This window comes from Callospermophilus lateralis, chromosome 5, assembly GCF_048772815.1.
Source record: "Callospermophilus lateralis isolate mCalLat2 chromosome 5, mCalLat2.hap1, whole genome shotgun sequence".
Classification (NCBI taxonomy): Eukaryota; Metazoa; Chordata; class Mammalia; order Rodentia; family Sciuridae; genus Callospermophilus; species Callospermophilus lateralis.
The window spans coordinates 149,937,508-149,963,946 of NC_135309.1; the positions used below are offsets into that span (position 1 = coordinate 149,937,508).

Sequence of the window (26,439 nt, forward strand, 5' to 3'; positions counted from 1 at the left end):
ACACAATCTGCTGAATGGCTACTTCTCCAAGAGTTCCAATATACAAAGTCATTCAACTCTTCCCTCCCTGCTTCCTTTTTCCTTCCTGGAAATAACAAACCTTATTAAGTGCAAGAGTCTGGTATTATACTAGAAATAACAGAAATAAGGACAAGAGACTAGAATATGGATCTACATCTACAATAGATTTTCACTTAAAAGAATATAAAGAGGCAAGCTGGACTGTACTTACTATACCTGCGAGTCAGGGTTCTTACACTTGGCTTCTTCTGAAACCCTTAAGTGCCAATCTTCATTGGCTTTAATTGCCAACTTGCAATCTATGCAGGCTAATGATCACTCATTCTATCTCCTTGGCATTTGTATTTATTTGAAAGATTGATATAATAGAGATATTTCCCAAGTGTTCTATTAAATAAATATTCCAATGCCTAAAATGTTATTCAGTAATATCCAATTCTTATCACACAAATGAAATGCATGAAATTCACACATTATGTACACAGTAACAAGGATGGAAAGCGCCAAGCACTTAAGGAGACACTGTTCCCAAGGTCACATTTCAATCACCCACTTGACACCCATCTGGGTTACAGGAGCCCTCTGCCCAAGAAATAAATTCATTGATGCTCAATATTAAAACTCAGGAGCTAATAACATTGGTCAGGTATACTGGCTCCTGGTTCAAATATAACGTGAGGATTGCCTGACACTTTTTGGTGGATGTATCCAATGCCAAACCTCAGCTATGATATTCAGGACATGAAAATTCCATAAACTAGAATTCAATCTCTTTCCCATTGCTTCTTCTTTGGTCTGTAATTACAACAGTTTCACTTTTTGAGCTTCCTGGCACATTTAGGAATTACCAGAGTAATTTCTGATGGAAATCTACCTGCTCAGTGCAAATACCCACTCACCACAAACAAGAGGTAAACTCACCTTACACTTGATAATACATAGTGAGAATTTTTTTAAAAATATTTATTTTTTAGTTATCGGCAGACACATCTTTGTATGTGGTGCTGAGGATCGAACCTGGGCCACACACATGCCAGGCGAGCACACTGCCCCACATAGTATTTCTTAATGCATCATATCACTGCCATCTCGCCATATATTTTATGCTAACTTCTTTGTTCTCTGTATTGAATTTCATACTTCTAGTACAGTGCCCATTTGCTTCACCGTCAAATTCCACACTGAACTTTTAAAACTATTTTAATGGGCCTATTCATCACCCAGAAACCAATGATTAGTAATACTGAAAGACTTGATTATAAAGATCCTACGATTGAATTTAGTTCTATCAAACCAAAATGTAGTAAAAACTGCTGTTTTGATAGGTAAAATCAATTTCATTACTTTAAATCTAAATTTTTGACCAAGAGTGATTTAGATGAGCACAGGCTCTGTGCAAGTCAACAACGGCACAGAAGTTAATAACCACTCTTTAGTAGTATCATACACTGGGAGAAAGCCCAACAGTGATTTTAGTTGAGCAAAGGCTCCATACAAGTCAGTTAAAAATAAGCTGACTTCCAGGGCTGGGGACATAGCTCACTCAATCCCTAGCACTACCATGCCCCCCAAAATCTGAGTTCCAAGGGATAAATTAGGAAGCAAACAAAGGCAGATGTCCCCCATCTATGAGGGTTTGGTACTAGAAGTCCCAATGGGCACCAAAGTCCCATATATAAAGTAGCATGTTTCTATACAACCTATGCACATCATCTCAAGAACTACACAAGGGGGTGTGGAACCATCATCTACCAGGTAGTCACACATCACAGCACAAGGCCTCAAATCTCAGGGATTACCTCTTAATCTATTTGCATAAAAGCCTTACAGATGCTATTAATCCTATAACATTCTTTCCAAGTTATCTCACACCCAGCAAATTGCATTAACTTTTCACTCAGTTCCTACATGGGCTATGCTAGGCGCCAAGCAATCTTTACAGTTGCTAGATGAGTATAATTACCTTCCCCCAAACAGAATTCATCAACCTTACCCTTCTCGCTACCGGCACTCCAAGACTTCTATGACTGTCAACCACACCCCAAGTCTACCAAATTATATGCTACTAAACACAATTTAGAGTGCCAAAACTTTAACATGTAAATCTGATAATTTCACCCCATTCCCCAAGCCATGGTAATTCTTCAATCCTACAAACCCAGTTCTTAGAAACCAGATACATTTCTAGCACACCAGACACATTTTTAAAAACCAGTACATTTATTGAGTGGCTAATTGTTGGAACTCTCAAGATGAACTGGAGGCTGCAACAGCTGCCCTCTTGGGTTTAGGAGTTGTTCCTTCACGGAATCCATGCCTGCACCATGTTAAAGACAAGAAGAGTTACTTCAACAATTCAATAAATACCTTCTAATTTTTGCTCAACAAATTTTAATGAGCTTATCTCAGTTAAATGCTGAAATCATTATTGCATTCATATGTTCAGACATTTATTTGTACAACATCACTGATAAGCTTGTTTTATTTATTTTATTCTGCTTAAGATATCAACTTTAAATTATAGTTGACTTTAATTTTAATAAAGGCTCAATAACTTTTTTGGCTATTCTGGTCACTACTTTTCTAATAAGGGATCCAAAGTTACTTGAAAAAATGGTTCCTTACGTCTAGGAATAGATCTTAACTTTCCCTTAGTCAAAGAAAAATAATGAGCAGGTTGAATAGAAGCTTTGTAAAACAGTTTTCCATTCCAACTTGATACACATTCATACCTAACCAAGCAAAGATAACTACAAATGCCCCTTTAGCAAGCAAGCTTAAAAATCTGTCTTCAATTCATGGTCTTAGCTCTTACACTAGCAAACTGCTCAGTATCAAGTCCACATAATTGTGTGACTTCAAGTGCAAAAAAAATTCAAAAAGGTTTCATGAACATAACTAAAGATGCTTATGAAACCTAAAAATTAAAATTGCCTTGTGACCTTTTGAGACCCTGAGTATTAAGTGAACAGAGGCCAGGTATTCTACAAAATACATTTTATACAGAGTAACTCCCATAACAGACTTTTCCATCCCCAAACATCAATAGATTTGCTGAAACAGGGCATAGTAAGAGGTGGTGTTCATGTGAAGCCTACAACACTTTGGATATCAGTTAAATCAGTCTCAGGTGGGCCTGTAATCTGCATTTTAAAGAAATTCTAAGGCCCAGACTTTGATTACAAGGCATCTTTCTATACAGCAAACTGGCCAACACCACAAACATTAAGTTTGAATCAAGTAAGCCTGACCCAACACCTTCAGTATTGTCGGACAAACTTTGATTCCAATTATACAAAACGTAGGTATGCCTTATAAATAGCAATGTTTCAGGTAGTCTAGCTTGGAAAAACGCTCCACATTATTTACTGCAGGATTAACACTATTTAGATCAACTGATGTCAAGTGAAGAGCAAAAAAGGGGGAAAAAAGCTCCCAATATCTTATTCTTACTTACACCAGAGTAGAATAATCTTATACAAGCAACCGTGTTGGTTCTTATTCAAGCTCTCAGTACCCATTATATTGAAATGGTAAAACTGTACCTGAATCTGCGGTATACAATTTTTAGGTGCCTCATTCTACCAGTCCCGGTGGTATTTCGTCTTTTAGCCTTGGCACTCCAGTTATCTAAAACAGAAAACGGCAAATTGTTTTTCCCTGTCAACCAATTTTTTAAGAGTACTTTTGAATTTCATGCCATTTCAACAACATACAGAATTCAACAGTTCTGTATTATGCAGCAAATAAAAGCTACACTCTTACTTAGATGCAGTGCAAAATAAAACAGCTTGAATAACATTGACTTACACTTTCTCTTGCGCTTGGCAGGATAGCCACATTTGCCACAGGTCGACTTCTGAAGGTGGTAGGCCTTAGAGCCACAGCGGCGGCACAATGTGTGCGTCTTATTACGACGCTTCCCGAAGGATGACGTTCCCTTCGTCTGGAGATTATAAGGATAAACAAATCCGAAATCTGACAATTTCTATATGCATTACGACGTTTAGACATTTATTTTATTCATTTATTTATATGTGGTGCTGAGAATCGAACTCAGTGCCTCACACCTGGCAGGCAAGCGCTCTACCACTGATGCACAACCCCAGCCCGGAAGCCAACTATTTATTAGTTTAAAAATTCTTCATCAAGTTCCCAAGCCAGAGACCATGCCGGCAATTCACTATATATAAAGACTTCCTCTGCAAAGAGGAAATCAACCTTAGTTCTTATTAAAAAAAAAAAAAAAAAAAAAAAAACTTAACAGACCTAAGACTGCATAGCCCAAAGCCTGAGGACTCCTGCTAGGTACCACCACCACAAATTCCTCTGCTCCCAAATTTGCAAACTTCTTCCGTTAGTTCCTACCCGACAGCAAAGTTATGTGAACTCCCCCAAAGGCCTAAGAGAAGGGAAAGACATACAGCAGCGCCAGCTCCACAACTGCGGTGTCAGTCCCTCTGTCAATAGCCCTTTTTCTGGTTCTTATCAGCCATCGCATGCCTCTTTCATGTTCACCAGCTCCCCTTACTCAGAGCCTTACCGATCCCTCACAAATACTAAGTTAGCGCAGCACAGAGCACGAGGATGGAAAACGATTCGGAGAGCATTACAAACTCACCATCTCGCGTCGGCCGCCGAATCCAAAGAGACCGGAAGAGAAGGCACTTCCGCTAGATCGCCCTCAGAAGCTTCCGTCCAAGGAACTACTTCCTGCGGGACGCAGTGCACTGCTTTCAAGCTTCCGTCGCCGCAGTTGGCGCACTGTGGGTGGGGTCAAGAGGATGCACAGAAACAGGCAGAGCCAATCAGGTTTCCGCGCCCGTAAGACGGGCGAGGTTCTCTGCTAACTCGCATGGGATGGGCGTGTCTCCGTTGGACCCGCCTCCGAGCTGGGGACTGTTTGTAGTGAAAGCCTTGGATTTCTAGCTGCCGCCGGCTTCTTGTCCTTATCAGATCCGGTGCCACACTGTGGGTTCCGGTTGTAGATCGGAGAAACTGCCGACTGGGCCGGCCGGCCCGGGGCACCTGCACCGACTCAGCGCTCCCGGCGCGCGTGTAGTGACGGGTTGGGACTGAGATCTCGATTCGGGAGAGACCAGTTTTACCGATTCCTCCGCTTTCCTGGCTGGAGGCTCTTGGCTGACGCTGGCTCTTGCTGTGAGAGATCGCTAAGAGCGCACCAGCAGGAACTGGCCTTGAAGGGACTGGAGCTTAGCATCCAAAGGGAAAGTCAAAGTGGTTGTTGAACAGTAGCTATTTAGAGACAAATGATTTGATCCCAAATTTCATTATGCCAAAGAGTCTTAACGTGGAACTTGTTAAATACGGTTTCAGCACCCTACTGTCAACCTATCCTGTTGCAGCAGGTTTGGGTAGAACCTATACTTTTTTTAATACCTTTATTTTATATATTTATTTTTATATGGTGCTGAGGATCGAACCCAGTGCCTCGCACATGCTAGGCGAGCGCTCTACTGCTGAGCCCCAGCCCCTAGAGCCTGTACTTAAAAAAATAAAATTCTATTTAGTTTTGAAATTGATAGTCACATGACCAATTCCAATAAGTGCTATTGCATTTGTAACCTCTTGTCCAAAAACAAATACAAAGAAGCAAAAACAATACAAGAAGATTACCAGATATGTAAGAATTAATGGAAGGGGGATGGAGGAGAGAAGGGAAAGGGGAAATACTCAGGAATGTTATGGGCAAAATTATATTGTATGTATGTATGAATATGTAACAACAAATCCCACCATTGTGTACAGCTGTGATGCACCAATAAGAAATAAGGGGAAAAAATTAATGGGGATAACAGGTTCCAAATAATAAGTTTACTTTCTAAACCAACCTCAAGAATTCCTGGCCTGTCACGTGCAAAATTTTAGCACATGGACTGCTAGCAGAATAAGACATTAGGAATCAGAGGTTCCATTTTCACAGGTTAACAATTGATTAGTGCCTAATAAATACCAGAGTCTTCTCCAGCACGGCATAAAATGGGAAGTGGTAGAGTGAAAGTGGTCCCCCAGTGCAGCCAGGTGAAAAAGAAAGCAAACAAAATCCAGAGATACAGATGCTGAATTTCTAAATTAGGTGCTGTATTAGGTTTTGTTTTGTGTTTGCTGTTGCCACAAGTTAACACAAACATAATGGCTTAAAGCAACCCAGAGTTACTCAACAGGTATAAAGTTTCAGTTATGGGGAATGAATAAATTCTAGAGGTCTGAATTAAAATATTGTACCTAAAGTTAATATTGTATTAGACACTTAATCTGTTGAGAGTATATATCATGTTATCACAATTTTTAAAAACACACATTTATAAAGTTTTACTGGTTGAAAGCATGGGGTTTCACTGGGCTAAAATTAACATGTAGGGCTGGGAGTGTAGCTCAGAGGTCCTGTGCCTGCCTAGTAAGTGCAAGGGTCCGGGCTCAATCTCTAGCACTGAAACAAAAACAACAAATGGCAAAATTAGAATGTTGGCAGGACTGTCTGCCTTTCTGGAGGCTGTAGGAGAGAATCTGTTGTTTTGCTTTTATCAGATTCCCCAGGCTGCCCAAACTCCTTGGTTTATTATTGCTCCCTTCCATCTTCAAGGCCAATAAGAATCTTCCTTCCTCTTCTACTTTTAAAGCCCCTTGTAATTATGTTGATCCCACCCACAAATTTCTTCATTGTAAGGTCAGCTAATGAGTAACCTTAATTTTATCTTCAACCCTAATTGACATTGGTCCTGTAACCTAATGTTTACAGGTTGTAGGGATTAGGAAAGTTCAGAAATAACATCAGTGTAGAAAAGGTAGGACAGGTGTCAGCTGCTAAAGAGTCAAGTAGTATGACAGGCACTATGTGAGTCTCTGTACCTCAGACATTCCAAGAACTGAAAACACTGGAGAAAATGAAATATATTTCCTTTTTACCTAATGAGAGGTGGTGGTTTTGGTGTTCTTGAAGCCACATCAGTTTTGTCCTAGCTGCTGAGAGACCTATAAAGTTCCTTTAGAACTTCCAGGTTCTTATTCAATTGCCAGGTTAAGATTAGGAATAAGTTATCTTTTTCTTTCTATTATTATTATTTTTAAAGACAGGATCTTTTATGTTGCTAAGGCTTGTCTTGAACTCCCAGTCTCAACTGTTACCTTTATCGTGGCCTTCCAAGTAGCTGGGACTGCAGATGCATACCACCAAGCCTGGCTTAGCTCAATTTCTGAAATGGGTTGTGTAAGGTGTTAGTTTAGGCATTTATTCTCTAAAATGTGCCTTTGCACAGTGATAAGAGAATATGTAAATCTTAAATCTTGTATCCATGGTTCCCATATACTCAAGTCTTTTAATCGTTAGGACTTGTTGCATTTTAGACCTATTGATTTTGTATAATAAGCAGAATTACTGCTATAAATTTAAAAATTTCATGTCTATATCATTTCTTAACTGTGTGTGTGTGTGTGTGTGTGTTGCGAGTAATTAAATCCAGGGCCTTATGCATGCCAGGCAGACACTCTAACAACTGAGGTATCTCACCATCCCCTTGTGCCATTTATTTTTATTTGAAGGCTATACTTTCAACTCTGAAGCTCTGGTCTATATTTTATATAATAGAGAACATCAGAGTCACACTCACCCTTCCCCCAGCTCATTTCACTTGCATTCTAAGCCCATGCTATGTAAATATCCTGTTTGAAAGTAATTAAATTCCCAGCAGATTTGAAATCTCCTGGAGCTGACAATCTCTCCTGGAAAGAGGAGGAGAGTGAAGCAGTTAAGAAGAGATGGTGTTTGGGAGGCCTGTTACTGATTAAATTGAACAAGAAGAATTGGTGAACTTGATGACATTATGAATCTAGTTTGGGGTCATGAAGTGGAATGAATCTCTTGAAACCATACTTTTGAGACACATGTTTTAAAACTCTTAATAAGAATAGAATGGTAGTGCCCAGAATCTGGGAGCAAGGAAGGGAAAGGAATGGGAAGATATTGTTCAACAGCAAGGATTGGGGGCTTGCATGCCTGTGGTCAGGCCATGGTTTGGCTGATCATTGTCTCAGGACTGTTCTTTGAGGTTCTGGGAAAGAGGTCATCACTTGAGGGGGTGATCTGTGATTTGGTTTCCATTATGAGATGTCTGCTTCCACTTGAGGTGGTAGCCTTGATTAGTTTTGGGGTAATTGATGTCCCTTAGGGTATACTCTCTTCATAGGGTTATTTGAGCTTCATTGTCTCCAGTTGCTTGAGAGTAGTTTCTTGTCACTTTTCATAGACATTTATCAATATGACCTATATATGCATGGGCATTTTTAAAACAAAAAAGGGGGCTGGGGATATAGCTTAGTGGTAGAATACTTGCCTAGTAAGCATTAAGTCTCTGGGTTCAATCCCCACCACTGCAAAGAAAACAACAAATATAACAAAACCCCAAAATGGGATCTATAATGTACTATTTTCAATAACAATACTGTGGAGAGTAGACTTGAGTCCTGCTCTGAGTTACTCTATGATGAATAGAACAATAGTTTTCAGGTTGTGTCTTACTTGCTCTGAGTTACTCTATGATGAATAGAACAATAGTTTTCAGGTTGTGTCTTACTTTGAGTTAACTCCATTAAAAAAATATTTTTAGTTATAGGTGGACACAATATCTTTATTGTATTTTTATGTGGTGCTGAAGATCGAACCCAGTGCCTCACACATGCTAGGACAGCACTCTACCTCTAAGCCACAACCCCAGCCGGAGTTAACTCCACTTTTATAAAGCTGGAGTTTGGTATGTGTTATTTAATTTTAAGTATAAGTGCTGAGGTAGAATGATTCTACATATTGTTTGTGTAAGTAAATAATCACCAGCTTCCTAGCACAACCTGATAAGTAAATAATCTTCCTAATAAATAATGAACACCTGAGAACTTACAGAATTAAATCCGTAGCATACTGATTCATAGATATATTGAGCCCACATCAGAAAAACCAGGCACGGGAGTTTATCAAACACACCAGACCACCTAATGGAGAAACCCTTTCACTTGGGACCCACAAAAGGAGGAGCACCAACCCATCAACAGACCATGTGGTAAAAGCATCATGAGGTGGACAGGAAACAAATTTCCAACTCTCTGTGCCTGGGTTTAGCTTGATCTCCCTGCTTGATGTGGTTAACTTCAAAAGTGCTTTCCCTCTAGACCCTAGCCTAGAATAAGTTCCTTGCTCTGACAGCTCTGTGCCTTGAATGCCCTGAGCAAGTTCTTTGACTGGTTTGTAATCTTCTCCAACCACCTGCAGTGACCCTTATTCTTAAGGATGTATGTACAAGAATCTGCATTACAATATTGTTTATCATAACACAAAATTGAAAATAACCTAAATTTCTTATTGGAGATATGGGGAATGAATGTTGATATGTCAAAATGTTTATATGTCATATCCTCCTCTACCCACCTTTACCCTTTCTTGATCTTTCTGTAACCTTTACATATCATGATGTAAAATGTGACATGTGATTTGAGTATTACAGATAGTAGTAATTCAGATTGGAATAAAAGAATAAAGCTGTTATTGCCCAGTTTATGACTACTAGGTGACACACAAGTACTCAGTGAATTGCATCCAATGAAAGTGATATTGTTTGTCAATTTGTGTTATTCAATAAATTCTGGCAATGTGAAAAGACATAAATGTGTGATCCATATTAATGACATAGCTAGCTCACAACAAATATGGATATCATTACTTTCAATATATATAAATCTTCATGCTTTTAAATAGTTTCTAGGATGTTTTACTTCTGACATATCAAAAAAACATTCATTCCCCACATCTCCAATAGGAAATTTAGGTTATTTTCAATTTTGTGTTACGATAAACAATGTTGTAATGCAAATTCTTGTACATACATCCTTAAGCATTGGTCTGATCATTTTCTTAAGAGAATTCCTAAAGTGGAATTGCTAGACTAAAGGATATACATTTTTATTTTCATCATTTACCTAGTGCTGCATATATTGCCAGATTGCTCTCCAAAAACCAATTAATTAATTGGCATTCTTATCATCACAGTATAGGGTTTAGAGTAGGGAATACCTAGTTCATCCTGAAGTTCAGGAGAGGTTTCTTGGAATAGCCAAACTCCAGACTGAGTCTTCATGAGACTTTCAAGCCACTAAAAGAACAGATAGGGCTGGGAATGCAGATCAGTGGGAGAGCACTAGAAGTTTCTGGTTTGTTTGCTTTGCAGTACTGGGAATTGAATCCAGTATGCTCTACCACTGCATTATATCACGGTCGTTCTTAATTTTTCCTAAAGTTTTAATTTTGAAACAGGGTCTCACTATATTGCCTAGACTGGCCTCAAACTTTTACATCCTCCTGTCTCAGCCTCCATAGTAGTTGGGATAACAGATATGGGCCACCAAGCCCAGTTTAGGAGTCCCTAGTTTCTATTCCTAGTACCATAAAATGGGGAGGGGGAAGGGAACAAATAATCCACAGGGAGCCAAGTTCAGAGAATTCTCAGGGTTGTACTCCTCCTTAGTGCTTGTTTATATATGCTCCCTGCAACACTAGCTGTCCTTTGCATATTTTATCTTGCTAAACAGAATTGCTCTGTCTTTTCCTCTTATCTGTTTATCCTTCAAAATGACATCATTGTCCATTTCCTGCTCTAGGAACCAGAAACTATGGCTGCTGAGAGCGTTCCCTCAGAGATCATAGAAAGACAGCGAAAAAAATTGCTTAATATCCTCCAACAAGATCCAGATTCTATCCTGGATACGTTAACCTCTCGACAGTTAATTTCTGAAGAAGAGTATGAGACTTTAGATAAAGTTACAGATCCCTTGAAGAAAAGTCGAAAGCTGTTAATTTTGGTACAGAAAAAGGGAGAGGTGAGCTGTCAGTATTTTCTCAAGTGTTTACTTAGTACTTTTCCAGAGTCAGCTACTACTTGGGACTTACAGCTTGGTGAGTTGAATTTTAATACTTTGATGGGGGTTGGGAGTAAGGGTAAATGTAATGGGTCAGATTTTCTGAAAAAACAAAAAACTAGCACCCTTTATTTTTGTTTGTCTTTCTCCCAGAGGTAATCTTCTCTGAATTATGAGATAGGGAAAAAGTGTGCAGAATTTAAAAAGCAGAGAACAATGTATCTGATTGATTTAGAGGATGGGTAATTTGTTGTTCTTTGAGTTTTGTTCAAGTTCAAATTTTGTTGTTCAAAAATTTCAGTTGTTTTATAAAGTGCTCATTGTTCTGGCATTACATCCTGAAGTTCCTCGGTTGGAAAGAGAATACTGTTAATCATAGCACAATCTGGGGTTTCTTTCTCAAATAAATGAATTCATAGATGTTAACAGTTCTAAGACCTCAAACAACATCTTTCACTTAGGATAGCCATTCTGAAAATATAGGAAGAATAATTTTTAGCATACCTAGATGGCAGATCCATAATTAATTTACTCTGTGATAAGAATGAAGCAGAACCCTAGTTTTCTGGAGCAACTTAAATGCTAGTTCTTTTAAAAATAATTATTTATCTAATAAATATATCATTTTAACTGACATATACTAGCTGTATTTATATGATTCAATGTGATATTTTAATTTATATATTCAATGTATAATGAACAAATCAGGATTATTGGAATATTCATTACTGCAAATACATATCGTTTCAAAATCTTCTCTCCTAGCTATTTTGAAATAAACTCAAATGCTAAGTCTTAAGTGGTTCAAAAATAACTAGTCTCAGATGAGGGAACATTTATTCTAGAAGGTATTATTTAGCGATTCTGGAAATTACCAGTAGAGGCAGGTGTAGGTCCTTTTTTAAGGAATCAAAAATATTCAGGATTATTACTATTAACAATGAGCACTTCATAAAACAACTGGAATTTTTGAACAGCAAAGTTTGAATTTGAACAAAATTCAAAGAAAACAAAATATCCAAACTCTAAATCAATCAGATACATTGTTCTCTGCTTTTTAAATTCTGCACACTTTTTCCCTATCTCATATTTTAGAGAAGATTACCTCTGGGAGAAAGACAAACAAAAATGAAGGATATAGAGAGGTAGGGACTAGAAAAAAAGTGAATATTAATAACCCTCAGGTAAGACAAGATGCATATGCTTAGAAAGATAAATCTTATTGTTTCCAGGACACACTATTTGAAATTACATCTATTTGCTTACAGATTAAGAATTATAGAGATTAGATTTATTTTGTAATAACTTGAGGAAATATGAGTTGTGAGTCACATTAGTTCCACAAGTGAATATTGCTCATGATTCAATTTTTCTTTTCTTTTTCATTAGAAAAATATAATTATACATAGCATTGGGGTTTATTTTGTCAAAATCATACATGCAAGCAATTTGATTTCACCCCTTTCCCTAATTTTCTTACCGTCTTCTCTCCCCTGTTCTCCCTCTTATACTTCACTGATCTTCTTTTCAGTTATTTATTTATTTATTCATTTATTTATTTTGGTACCGAGGATTGAACTCAGGGGCACTCAACCACTGAGACAGATCCCCCGCTCTTTTCTGTATTTTATTTAGAGACAGGGTCTCACTGAGTTTCTAAGTGTCTTGCTAAGTTGCTGAGGCTGGCTTTGAACTCATGATCCTCCTATCTCAGCCTCTCAAGCCACTGGGATTACAGTTGTGCGCCACCAAGTCCAGCTATTTACTTTTTTTTCAATTGATACTGTTCATAAACATAAGGTGAAATTTCCTTTGGTGCCTTTATATATGAATATAGCATGATTTTTAAAAAAAATTCATTTTTTCCCATTTTCCGTCCTTCTTCTTTCCCTCTCATTCTCCTTCTACTACTCCACTGCTCTTCCCTGTATCTTTATGACTTCAGATCCCCTCCCAACTGCCTTCTTTCCCTTATTTTGCTCTACTTCCACATATGAGAGAAAATATTCAACCCTTGACTTTCTGAGTCCTGCTTATTTCACTTGGTATGATTTTCTCCATTTCTATCTATTTACTGGAAAATGCCATTTTTCATTCTTATTTATGACTAAAATTCCATTGTGCAATATAACACATTTTCTTAATTTTCTATTGAGAAGCATCTGGGTTAATTCCATAATTTGGCTATTTTGAATTGTGTTGGTATAAAGATTGAAGTGGCTTTGTTTCTTTAGTATACTGATTTTTTCTAATCTTTTGGATAAATAAATATCAAGGAGTGGGATAGTTGGGTCAAATGGTGGTTTCATTCTTAGTTTTTTGAAGATGATTTAAATTTTCTGTTTTACACATTTACCCTGTGATGTTGCTATGAAAGATTCAAACTTTTGAGCAAGGAAGTAATGTGATACTTTTTTTTTCCCATGGGAAAAAGAAGTTCTGATGGTTGACTTGTTGCCATACAAATTAGGTAGGAGGCATTAGGTCCTTCCCAAGAGTAATTGCATGTCTGTAGTTCCAGATACTGGGGAAGGTGAGACTGGAGGATCACTTGAGCTCAGGAGTTCAAGGCTTGGGCAACATAATGAGACTCCCCCTTATTTCAAAAAAAGAAAAAGAAAGAAAGAAAGAAAAAGAAAACCAAGAAAGAAATTGAGAGAGAGAGAGAGAGAGAGAGAGAGAGAGAGAGAGATATTATGCTTTGAGAACTCAGTCTATTTTTCCTGAAGTTTATCTATTTATTTTATTTTTTATTAGTTTGTTTTAGTTATATATAATATTAGGGTTCATTTTGAAATAATTACACAAGCATGGAATACAATTAGCTCTAATTCACTCTTAAGTACTTCCCCTTTTTCTTCCCTCCTCCCTCTCCATCTTCCCTTTGTTTTACCAACTTATATTTTTTCTATATAGGTCTAGGTTTTTACAAATATATTAGTGCCAAGTGGATATGAATAAAAGTGAGATTCACTGTGATATATTCAAGTATGTACATAGGAAAGTTAGGTCAGATTCATTCCACCCTTCTTTCCTTTTTCCAGTCCTTTGCCCTCTCCCTCAATCCCTTTCCTCTATCCACTGATCTCTTGTACTTCCATGAATCTCACCGCCTTTTTTCTTTGTCTTTTTCTCCCTTATTTTGTACTATCTTTCCTCATATTAGAGAAAACATTTTTTTTTTTTGTACCAGAGATTGAACCCAGGGATCCTTAACTACTGAACCACATTCCCAGCCCCTTTTTATATTTTATTTAGAGACAGGGTCTCAGTGAATCGCTTATTGCCTTGCTGAATTGCTGAGGCTGGCTTTGAACTTGTGATCCTCCTGACTCAGCCTCCCAAGCTGCTGGAATTACAGGCGTGTGCCACAATGCCTGGCCCCAGCCCTTTAACAAATTTTAAATTTTGGGACAGAATCTCACTAAGTTGCTGAGGATCTCACTAGGTTACTTAGAGCCTCAATAAGTTCCTGAGGCTGACATTGAACTCACGATCCTCCTGCCTCAACCTTCCAAGCCACTGGGATTATAGGCAAATGTCATTGAGCCTTACTATCAGAGAAAACCTTTGACCTCAGATATCTGAGTCTGGTTCGTTTAATTTATGAAACTTTTTTTTTTAAACTCAAGTTATTTTACAATTTCTTTTTATTAAATTGAAAAAACAAATAAATAATCAAATCTCTTTGTTTTTTTTTTTCAGAACTTTTAAAACACAAGGATATCACATCTCCTCAATCCAGAAGTAAGAATTCAGAAAATACTTTTTCCCCTAGAGAAGAACAAAAAAAGAATCCTGAGACCAGAGTGTTTTCCAAAGAGAAAGAACATTTGGATCTGAAAACCTCTGCGTTCTTTAGGGACAATAAAACTAGTGACCAGGAAATTGCTTTGTCCTTCAGGGAGGAAGAGAAGGACTATGACACTTCAAAAATCACATTGCCATATTCAGTCAAAAGAGTTGAATATGAAGTTCCAGCAACCATTACGTATTTACAGGATGGACAGAGATATGAGGAGCCAGATGATTCTTTGTACTTAGGAAAAGAGGAATATCCAGGTTCTGCTGGGTACACTGAAGATGCAGAAACTACTAAGAACGAGGGAGGTTATGATGTTCTAGAGCACATTGTGCATCATGGTAAAGAAGACTCCAAGTGTTCAGAATCCATCGGATTCTCTGATGAATGCATTCCTGAGGAGTCAGAAACCAGCATTTCATTGGAGGAGGGGGATAAAAATCTGGAAGGTATGGAGACTATATGTGTATAGTTAATCAGGCAACAACCTGTCAATAATTAATAAGGTAGCTAGGACCTAATGGGGAAAGGAGATGACATGGCACGGATGTCAATAGAAAATCAACTAACCAGAAATTCCTTGTACCTTTTAAGTTGACATAATGGATCATCAAGGACCTGGGAAATGGTGGACAATATAGCTGTCCTTCAGTATCCAAGCCGATAAGTTGCAGAACCATTCATGGATACAAAATCTGTGAATGCTCAAACCCCTTATGTAATATGGTAGTGATAGTGATCGCATACAATCTATACATCCTCTGGTATACTTCTTTTTTATTATATATATATATACTTTTTAAAATATACTTTTTATTATATATGCTTTTTAAAATACACTTTTATTTTTAATTGGCGCACAGTAAGTGTACATATCTATAGGGTACAACATGAGATTTCAATACATGTAAATGGTGTATAATGATTTAATTGAGGTAATTGCATATCTATTGCCTCACACATATAGCATTTCTTTATGTTGGAAACATCAAAAGCCTCTCTACTAGCTATTTTGAAATATTCAATTTATTGATAAATAAATTATCAACCATAATTACCCTACTGTGCTGTAGAACATTAGAAGCTATTTTTCTTATTCAGCTGCACTTCATTAACCATCCTTTCTCTCTCTCTCCCTTCCTCCCCCAAGCTCCAATTTGCTTTAAATCATCTCTAGATTATTTGTAATATGAATATACTGTAAATTTCACATAAATAGTCGTTATACTGAATCGTTTAGGGAATAATGATAAGAAAAAAGTCCATGCAAGTTTAGTACATATATAACTTTTTTCTAAATATTTTTCACCCACAGTCAGTTGAATCTGCACATGCAGAATCCCTGGATGCAGAGGGCTAATAAGCAAAAGTAAATATTGATTGGCAGCTTATAAAATGTCCACAGTCACCTTCTATCATACATATAAGGAGTTGCTAATCATGGCTTTTAGGTGTAACCCTCTATTCCTCAGATCAAACCACTTTAGTTATTTTAGTGTCTTTATGACCAGGAAGATATTAGGATTATAGTTTAAATCACCAAAGTGGAAATAGTCAGTAGAGGAGATTATGGTGAAGATTTAAGGTCAAGATATTGTTACTTGTCTTAATCTAAATCATATAATGCTATCTTGGTGAGGAGAATTACATCAGTACAGTATCTTGAATCCAAATATTCCTTTTAATTATTTATTTTGCTACTAGAGATTTAACCCAGGGGCACATTACCACTGAGCTACTTCCCCAGTCCTTTTCACATTTTTTAAATTATTATTATTTTTTTTAAATTTTGAGACAGGGTCTCACTAAGTTGCTTAGGGTCTCACTAATTTGCTGAGACTGGCTTTGAACTTGCAGTCCTCTGGACTTATAGGTGTGCACCACTGTGCCTCACTTTTCCAAGTGTTTCTTAATGACCATTGAAAATATGAAAAATGTTTCATCTGGAAAGATATTGGCTGCAAAATTAAAGGCTACCAAATTCTGAGTAAAGAATGGAAAGGTATCTACCATTTCACAATCAACTCAAGTCTTGGGGACTCATAATTTACTTTTGGGTAGAAAAAGAATAATTTCTTCCTCATCATGGCTTATAGTAGTTTGCTGGGGATTCTACAAAGAATCACAGAATGAGTGGCTTAAGAACAAATAACAAAATATATTTTGTTAGACAATCAAGGTGCTGGCAGACTTGGTTCCTCCTGGAGGAGGAGGCTAGGAAGATGAATCTGTTCCTACCTTTGAGTGTTTTCCTAGAAATCTTTAGTCTTTCTTGGCTGCTCTGCTTTTGTTGTATCTTTCACTTTTATTTTATTTATTTATTTTTTTTGGTACGCAATTCAACCCAAATACCCTTATTTTGTTGGCTAAACATGTCACATACATAACATAGATGTGTTGAAAAAATAGATTCCACCTCTTGCAAACTCTTGCAAAGTAATATTACAAAGATTATGAATATCAGAAAGCCATTAATTATGGCTACTATTGCAATCAATCTACCATTTCATTATCCTAATGATAATATGAGCATGACTGCAGTGTAATTCTAGTGGTTGCCCATCTACTCTATTTGACTGGAGATATGTAGTTACCCATTTATCTTACTTAAGCAAGATTTGTGTATGCAGCTCAGAACTGGAAAAAAAAAATTCAAGCATCTCCAACTTCATGAAGGATCATTATTATTGTTATTATTTTTTGGTACCTGGGATTGAACTCAGGGACACTTAACCACTGAGCCACATCCCCAGCTCTATTGTATTTTGTTTAGTGACAGAGTCTCACTGAGTTGCTTAGTGCCTTGCTAAGTTGCTGAGGCTGGCTGTGAACTCAAGATCCTCCTGCTTCAGCCTCCTAAGCTGCTGGGATTATAGGCATGTGCCCATCAAGCCCAGCTGAAGGGTCATTTTTATCATGTTACATTTCATGGAAAAAAAAATCACAGTGTCAAATCCAAGTCCCAGGAAAGCTGAAAACATTGCTTTGTGTGTTCTGTGGAAGGTCAAGTTTATAGGCCGTATCAACTTTCTTCTACTTCAGCTTGTAGTTTGGGTCAATTAATGAAAGAATCAAATTTATGTTATTTTCCTTTAGCCTGAAATTTTTGTTTATTATTATTATTTTTAATATAGTTATGCTGGTGGTAAAGTCTCTTTTTACTGGGGATTGAACCCAGAGAGGCTCTACCACTGAACTATATTCCTAGCCCTTTTTATTTTTTATTTTAAGATAGTGTCTTGCTAAGTTGCTTAGGGCCTTGCTAAGTTGCTGAGACTGGTCTCAAACTTGTGATCCTCCTGTCTCAGCCTCCTGAGTTAGCCAGGATTACAGGCTTGCACCACGGTGCTCAGCAAGTCTTTTGGTTTTTGTTTTTGAAAAAATGTCTTTATTTGCTATTCACAAGGGTACTTTTGTTGATTATACAATTTCAGATTGGCAATTTTTTTGCCATCAGCACTTTATGGGTGTCATTTCTCTGTCTTTTAGCTTCTGTTATTTCTGATACTGTTGTCAGTCATTTTATCAATCTCCTGAAAGTGTACTATCCTTTTTATTTCTAGTTGTTTTCAAGAGTTTTTTTCCTTCTTTTTTTTTTTTTTAGCAGTTTATTCTGATGGTTCTTGGTGTAATTTTTTTTTTCAGTTGTTGATAGACCTTTTTTTATTTATTTATAAATATGCAGTGTTGAGAACCGAACCCAGTGCCTCACACATGCCAGGCAAGCATGCTACTGCTGAGTCCCAGCCTCAGCCCTGTAATATTTGCTTTTATCTCCTCATTATTTATAGATTTTCCTGAATCTGTAAACAAACAAAGAAACAAACAAACAAACAAACCCTTTTAAACCAATTTGGAAATTTTTGAGCCATTATTGATTCAAATTTTTTTCTGTTTACTTCCTCTTTCTTCTTTCTGAGATTTCAAGTACACATATATTAAAGTTGTTAGTATTGTTTTGCAAGTTCCTAAGACTCTGTTATTTTCTTCAAATTTTTTTCTTTTTATTCTTCAGATTAGATACTGACTTTCTTCCATCACTTCTAATTGGTTGTTAATCCTTGTAGTGATTTTTTAAAAAATAGTTTTAGTTGTAGATGGACACAATACTTTGTTTATTTAGTTTTTTTTTTTTTTTATATGGGTCCGGGGATCGAATCCAGTACCTCACTTTTTTTGTGTGTACATGAGCTAGGCAAGCACTCTACCACTGAGCCACAACTCCAGCCCCTGTTGTGATTTTTTTAAAAATCCAGATAGTGTGATTTTTAATTCTAGTTTCCTTCTTTTAATACATTCAACTTTTTTTCTGTGATTTTTCTATTTAATCATTCATTTATGGGTTTATTATATTTTGTATTATTGAGAATAGTTAAGATAGCTGCCTTAAAGTTATTTTTTTAAAATTTCCTTTAGTTATAGTTGAATACAATACCTTTATTATATTTATTTATTTTTATATGGTGCTGAGAATCAAACCCAGTGCTTCATATGTGTGAGGCAAGTGCTCTGCTACTAAGCCACAATACCAGCTCAAAATTCTTAATTTTTTTAGTTGTAGTTGGACACAATACCTTTATTCCATTTATTTACTTTTATATGGTGCTGAGGATCGAACACAGGGCCTCCCGCTCATGCTAGGCAAGCGATCTACTGCTGAGCCACAATCTCAGCCCCCCAAATTCTTTTTTTTTTTTTTTTTTTTTTTTTTTTTACATAATGCCTTTATTTTTATGTGGTGCTGAGGATTGAACCTGGGTCCTGTCAGTGCTAGGCAAGCATTCTACCGCTGAGCCACAATCCCAGCTAAATTCTTTTTTTTTTTTTTTTTTAATAATTTTATTTTTAGCACAATATTTTTGAGACTTCATTTTTTTTCAAAAATATTTTTTAGTTGTCAATGGATTATTTAATTTATTTATTTATATGTGCCACTGAGGATCGAACACAGGGCCTCATGCATGCCAGGCAAGCACTCTACCATTGAGCCACAACTCCAACCCCTGTCTTAAAATTCTTATATGCTGAATCCAATATCTGGGTCTTCTTGGGGTCAGTCTCCATTGATTAAGCATGGGCCACCTTTCCTATTTCTTCTTATGTCTATTAACTTTGGGTGGTGACCTGTTCATTGTGTATAATATGTTCTAGAGACTCTGGATAGTTAAAATCCTAGGAGTCTGGATTTTTATTTTCATTTTTTGGTCTCAGTTCCCCATTAACCTGACTGGACTCAAATTAAAAATTCAATATCTAATGAGAAGCAACAGAAATCTGTTCATTTCTCTTTGCCTTAGTTGGGCTATTTTTATGAATTTTTAATTTATGAAAATGATACTGGGTTCCTGATATTATTGCTTACTTTTAAAATTATTGTCACTTCTTTTTATCCATTTATGTGCTTAATTAGATGTATTCTTTTTTTGTGTGTACAAATATTTTGTTCCTTCCATCTACTCCATTTAGCACCATTGTAACTTTGCCAACTCTAGATATCAGGCCAGGATTATGTGAATGTCAATTTCTGTGCTAAAAATATGGAGGGTTGTTGACCTAAGGCAAAGTATGGGATAGTCAAGAACAGAACCTGAACTTTCCTAAAAACTATCTTCTCACTGCCTACCCTTTTTGCTATCATCAATTCCTCTCAACTTTCTTACCCCAGTACATATACCTACTTAAACAACCTTGAGACTAACCAAAGATATCTTTTAGTTATTTTTGTTCATTCATAAAATCCATTTTTTTCTCTCACTTCTATTATTTTTCTAGGTTCCTTTTCAAAGACATTTAATAAACTTATGCTAGTTTGCCATCTCATCTGTCAGGAGTAAAGTACACTCCAATCTTCTTTCTCTACTAAGCACTATCTCTGTTATGAAGAAATAGCTAGAAAATATATTTAAAAATGGGAGATCAGGAGACATTAAGAATAGCATCTCAATTCCAAGAAAACTTTAATAGAAATAAAAATTTTCAGATTCTCTAAAATTCAGCAAGCGATAAATGAAAGAAAGAAATCAGTATCAACCTAGAGATCCTTCAGACATGTGTTTAATGAAGAATTAACAAGGGTTTTTATTGTTGAATACAAACATTAGCCAAAAAAAAAATTAAAAAGGAAGAATTACTAAATGATCATTTTTCATTTAGGCAATGATTAATTAAGTAATGGCTCATCTAAACTTGGAGTACCATGAAAGGCTAAAATGAATTAGGGAGATCTCTCCATATGCTGACTTGGAAGAATTTGCAAGGAAAATCATTAAGCGGAAAGAGGTTGAAGAGTCATTTGTTTAATATGATATTACTTATGTAAAAATAAAGTAGCATTAATTAAATAAAGCTATATATTTCTATATATGCAGGCATACTTGTGTATTTGCATAGAGAAAGGATGGGAAATAAGCATACAGGGCATATTGACATATCTCTTAGAAGTGACATAGAATAGGCAGAGTGTTGAAATGGGACTTTCCCTTCATTTGTATCATTTCATCTTCTTGTAGTGAAAATGTCAGTTACTTATTTAATTTAAAAATTAAATAGGGAAACATAGATTCTGAACATAACATTCACTAAGTATCTTCTCCTTTACAGAAAGAAAGAAAGTGTTTAAAGATGTACTTTCCTCTTTGAATATGAATAGAAGCAGAAAACTTCTGCCAGATTTGGTTAAACAGTTCTCCTTGGATCACGGATGTAGGTGGACACCTGAGACTCCAGCAGACTTAGCCTGGAATTTCCTGATGAAAGTTCAAGCATTGGATGTGACAGCCAGAGACTCAATCCTCAGGCGCAGGGTTCTGGATGAAGACAGCAAAGAGGAATTGATGACTGCTCTGGAAAAGTTGGAAATAAGAGACATACAAACCATTCATCCCCTTGATGTGCTTTGTGCCTCCATGCTGTGTTCAGACAGCTCTTTGCAACGAGAAGTCATGTCAAACATGTATCGATGCCAGTTTGCTCTTCCCCTGCTGCTGCCAGACTCAGAAAACAACAAAAGCATCTTAATGCTGAGGGCCATGGAGGACATTGTGAAGAAGCCGTCAACACAGTCCTCCGGAGGGCCCACGGGGGATTCAGAAGAGTTTCTGAGTCTCATGAAGATGCCTGTCATCTCTTTTGTACGTCTAGGGCACTGTAGTTTTTCCAAGTCCAGAGTCCTCAATGCACTGCTCAGCCCTGACCGACTGAAATCACACAAAATCTTTCTTCATCACGATTTGTCTGTTCCGATGCTTCCTAGGCAAATATCTGATGGCCTAGTTGAGATAACATGGTGTTTTCCTGACAGTGATAAAAGCCCGGGTATTTTCCAAAAGCCTGTTGCTGTGGCCAACCTTCGTGGAGACCTAGAAAGCTTTTGGACACAGTTTGGGCTCTTGGTGGAAGTTTCCTCAGCTATTTTTTTTTTCGCTGACTGCTTAGGTGAGAAGGAATGGGACTTGCTGTTGTTTTTAGGAGAAGGTACCATTCAAAGATGCTACTTTGTACTCAGTCCCCAAGCCAGGGTGAGTGAAGAGGCTCAGATTTTCCAGAGGACCTTGAAACTGAAATCATCACAGCTACTGTTTTGGGAAGAGGAAGAAGCTGGGGACAGAGGGAAGAACATGGAAGGCCTTTTCACTGCCCTCCAGGAAGTGATGTCCTCTTCACTCAGATGTGTGTCTGTGAAGGATATGGCCTCCCTGGCCAGGGAGTTGGGGATTCAGGTAGACGAAGACTTTGAGAATGCTCAAGGGATTCAGAATTTCCCTAATATAAACAGGGCTGGAACAGCTGAAGGTGAGGGACAACAAAGATACAGTCAACTAACAAATTCACCTGAAAGCCAAGCTTTGAGACCTACTAGAGATCCTGGGATTGCAGGTGAAGTCAGCCAAAATTTTCAGAATTTTCACCACTCTCCAGTATCCAAGTCTCATGTAGAAAATGCCTGGCCTTCACCAAACAGAATTGGAGGTAACTTTGACCAGGTTTCCTTGGAGTCTCCCTGGGTAATGGGCTCCCATTTAGGGTCAGAACAGAGATCTAAATGGTTCTGTGCTTCGCCCTTTTGGAATTCAAGGTCCCATAAAAAAGGTAAAGATTTTGGTATCCAATATTCCCAAGCCCAGAGATTTTATTCAGGTGAAAAATTCACAAAATTTTCAAGCACCTCTTGGGACTATCACTTGAATCAAACATTTGGAAGACCCCCAAGACCCAGCTCTAAGCATGTGTGGGCCTGTCCTGAGAGATCACAAAGAATGGGAGTTCTTGCAAAGTTTGGGGCAGTGGTCTCCCTGGTAGGTCACCTGCATTCTCTAGGTTCACAGGTAGCAGGACCAGTAGGGAAACCACAGCCCAAGCGAGCCCTGGCCCCAGGAACAAAAATTACTCAAGTAACTGGAAAGTTTATTAGAACAGCATCCCATAGTAAAGATCTTCACCCTCAGTGCTTTCAGCCAACAGGAAACACACAAAAACTAGTAAGACCTGCTTCTCAGCAAGGAAACAAGCTGATGGCTCAGGGTAGGCCTTCAGATTCAGTTTTCCAAAAAGGATCTCATTCCCCATCTAAGAGCAAATTTTTACCCAGCTCTCAGTTCATATCCCATCAGCCTAAGCCATTCCAGGTGAAGCATTTCCAGCCCAAATCCTCTCAACCTGGGTCTTCTCAAGCAAAATCTTCTCAGACAAAAGCCCCTCAGCCCCAGCCCTCCCAAGCTAAGCCTTCTCAGCCTAGACCCATTCAACCTAAATCATCCCAGACCCATGCTTCACAGACCAGAGCATATCAACCAAGAGCAGGGCCCAAACGGGTAGGGAAGCGTTAAATAGTGTACTCCAGAGACCTACAGGATGTGTTCTTTATCTAGGTCATTCCTATCATATAGTAACCGGAAGAAGATAGTCAGTCAAAGTTTAAGGCTATTGTCATTAGTGTGACATAATCAAGATAGGCAAAGTCTAATTGGTTGACATTAAAATATCTGTAAGAGTGGTGTCCCTAAGCAAGAGGAAAAATATGAAAATAGTTAAGAATAGTATCAAACAGTAAATAAATAAGTTGAATACAACCTTGAGCATTAAGTAACGTATAACTTGAATCCAATGGGGTCTGTGAGACAGACTCACTAGAAGGAGAATGGGATTAGAGACTAATTGTGCTATGATCACAAAGTAGGGTTCAGTTGCCTCAATGTGGCAAGAAAAATTGCCCTAGATGTTAACTGCTCCAGAAGTGCCTTGGTCAGAAGTTTCTGATGCAATATCAGCCACTGAGGGATAACCCTTCTTAATTGGATAGTTAAATCATCTTGCTGATAATGGCCTCAATTTGCTTGGTTGATAAAACTTTTTATTTGACATTTATAATAGAAATAATGAACTAACAACTAATAAAATTGATTATCTTATTAACTGAATGAGTGAGTTATGTATATTTCCTATTTTAAATATTTGTAACAGTTAAGAATATTTGGCTTATTGGAGGATCTGACATATTACTAGTCTCCAATTAAAAATGTGCCTTTGAGTTTTTAATTTTAGAGTTAAAGTTAAATTGGAAAAATTAAGATAAGCTTAAAAATTATAAAAGTATTGAAATACTTAAGAGAACTTAAGATTCATATAATTTTTATTTTTTGTTAGATTCATATTATTCTGAACATTTCAGTAAGTTATATTACTTAACAGTATTAAATAAAAGAATATATGAAAATTTCCAGGTGTGGTGGCCATGCCTGTAACCCCAGTGACTCATGAGGCTAAGGCAGAAGGATCACAAGTTCAAGGATAGCCTCAGCAATTTAGTAAGACTCTGTGTCAAAATAAAAGATAAAAAGGGCTAGGGATGTGGTTCAGTGGTAAAGCATACCTAGGTTCAATCCCCAGTACCAAAACAAAGAAAGAAAGAAAGAAAAAAGATTAAATTTAAAATATTTATGTGAACCTTAAATAAGTTTTAAAAGACACCAAATATTAATAAAAGACCATTTTAAAAGTAAATATTAAAATTCATCCAGATTTAGAAATATAATAGTAAGATTTCTATATTGAATTTAAAAGCTTCAGTTTTAAAATTATAACTTTAATAAAATTAATATTAATTTTAAATACTAAAATAACTCCAAGTAGTCTTTTTAGGTTGAAAGATATTACCTTCAAGGACACCAAAAAAAAAAAAAAAGTCATATTGACAAATGGACGAGAACTAATCTTTGAAAAGGAAAAATCCACAAGAATATTCTCATAATAGGTATCCTTTGTTTTCATATGTATTGAAGAATCAATACTAAGTATCTATAGGATGTTTATTCTGTCGGATGGTTATTGTAAGGATGAAGAAAGAGAAGACAATTCATTTGAATTTTATTTTGAATTTTGATTTTTGTCTTTTGGAAGGCAAAAAAAGCATGATAACTAGTTCTGGTATATAATTACAAAATCTTCTAAATAAATGTGAAGTTCCTCCACTTAAAGTAATTTTTTTGTTTAGACTTTTGAAACCAGCAATAGTTGTGATTTTTAAAACCCTTTTTCTGAATCCTTCTTCAAGATTAGAACCTGCTGGGCTCTTATAAGGAATACATTTGGTACCAGCCTATCTTAGCAATACATATGTGGTATATTCAAATTGGACAATTTGAAATGACTTAATAAATGAACTACAAAGGATTGAATAAAATGTTAAAAAGAAAGAAAGCAAGGGCACAAAGGAGAGGGTGTGCTTTGAATTCATTAAAAGCAGGGCACCTTTGCCTTCCCAAGGTCTCAAAGCAGGGAGGAGGTAGTGCTTTTTCCAATCAGAAGACCTGTGTGGAAAGGTCCTGGTTTTGGTGGATTGAGGTATACAGCAGGCGGCAGTGACCCACAGCACAGTGGGTGTACCAGGAGTAATCACCGCTGATTTTCTGCTAGTGCATCCTCTTGGCCAAACCCAACCAGAAGCCAAGGACAGGAGAACTAATGCAGGCAGTTCATATCAGTAGTCTTTTTTTTTTTTTTTTTAAGAGAGAGAGAGAGAGAGAGAGAATTTTAACATTTATTTTTTAGTTCTCAGCGGACACGACATCTTTGTTTGTATGTGGTGCTGAGGATCGAACCCGGGCCGCACGCATGCCAGGCGAGCTTGAGCCACATCCCCAGCCCATATCAGTAGTCTTTTGAAGCTCAAGTAGGATAGACAGTAGATCTGAAGGAGCAAGCTGAAGATAGCCAGTAGATTCTTCCCTTTCACCACATTCTTCTTTTCTTTCTTCCTTCTCTCACATGTATTTCTTGGGCATCTACTACGTGAAACACATTAGACTAGGAACTGAAAAAGATGTGGACAGAGAATGAAAAATCTTTATTTCAATTCAGTAATCGACTGAATTGAAGAGCACTGTTTGATGTAGCAAAGTTTTGAATTTTCTCCTTATTATAAAACTACAATCTCATTGTAGATAATTTCAAATATCCAGAAATAGACAAAGAATAAAAGAACATAAAAATAATCTATAATCTCATAAGTATGTAACAAATAATGTAGTTGCTGATAACACTACTCACTAATAATTTTTTTTGTATTTTTTCTATTGATATATATTTACAGGCAACACCAATTGCATTTTTGAGTTATATTAGGGTTGATGGGGCAAAGTCCAACAAGTGTTAGGAGCTGCCAGTACAGACAGAATGAAGTACTGGTTTTCCAGATATCG

The 26,439-nt window shown here is 37.0% G+C and overlaps 2 protein-coding genes and 1 non-coding gene across 3 annotated transcripts; 1 reads left to right on the forward strand and 2 right to left on the reverse strand.

The window, feature by feature from the left end:
- Positions 1–2,220: 2,220 nt before the first annotated feature.
- Positions 2,221–4,729, reverse strand: Rpl37 (ribosomal protein L37). The gene is made up of 4 exons (XM_076856206.1): positions 4,643–4,729; positions 3,832–3,967; positions 3,567–3,651; positions 2,221–2,338 (listed from the first exon to the last, which is right to left on the reverse strand). Exons 1-4 carry the CDS (start codon positions 4,643–4,645, stop codon positions 2,269–2,271), a joined length of 294 nt encoding a protein of 97 aa, XP_076712321.1. The 5' UTR covers positions 4,646–4,729; the 3' UTR covers positions 2,221–2,268.
- LOC143400593 (small nucleolar RNA SNORD72) lies at positions 2,419–2,498 on the reverse strand. The gene has a single exon (XR_013091500.1). It is a non-coding gene; the product is annotated as a small nucleolar RNA SNORD72 (small nucleolar RNA).
- Positions 4,730–10,695: 5,966 nt separating the features above from the next.
- On the forward strand, positions 10,696–24,077 carry Card6 (caspase recruitment domain family member 6). Its single transcript, XM_076856207.1, has 3 exons — positions 10,696–10,978; positions 14,647–15,192; positions 21,344–24,077. The coding sequence occupies exons 1-3, from the start codon at positions 10,696–10,698 to the stop codon at positions 23,566–23,568; spliced, it is 3,054 nt and encodes a 1,017-aa protein (XP_076712322.1). The 3' UTR covers positions 23,569–24,077.
- Positions 24,078–26,439: the final 2,362 nt, after the last annotated feature.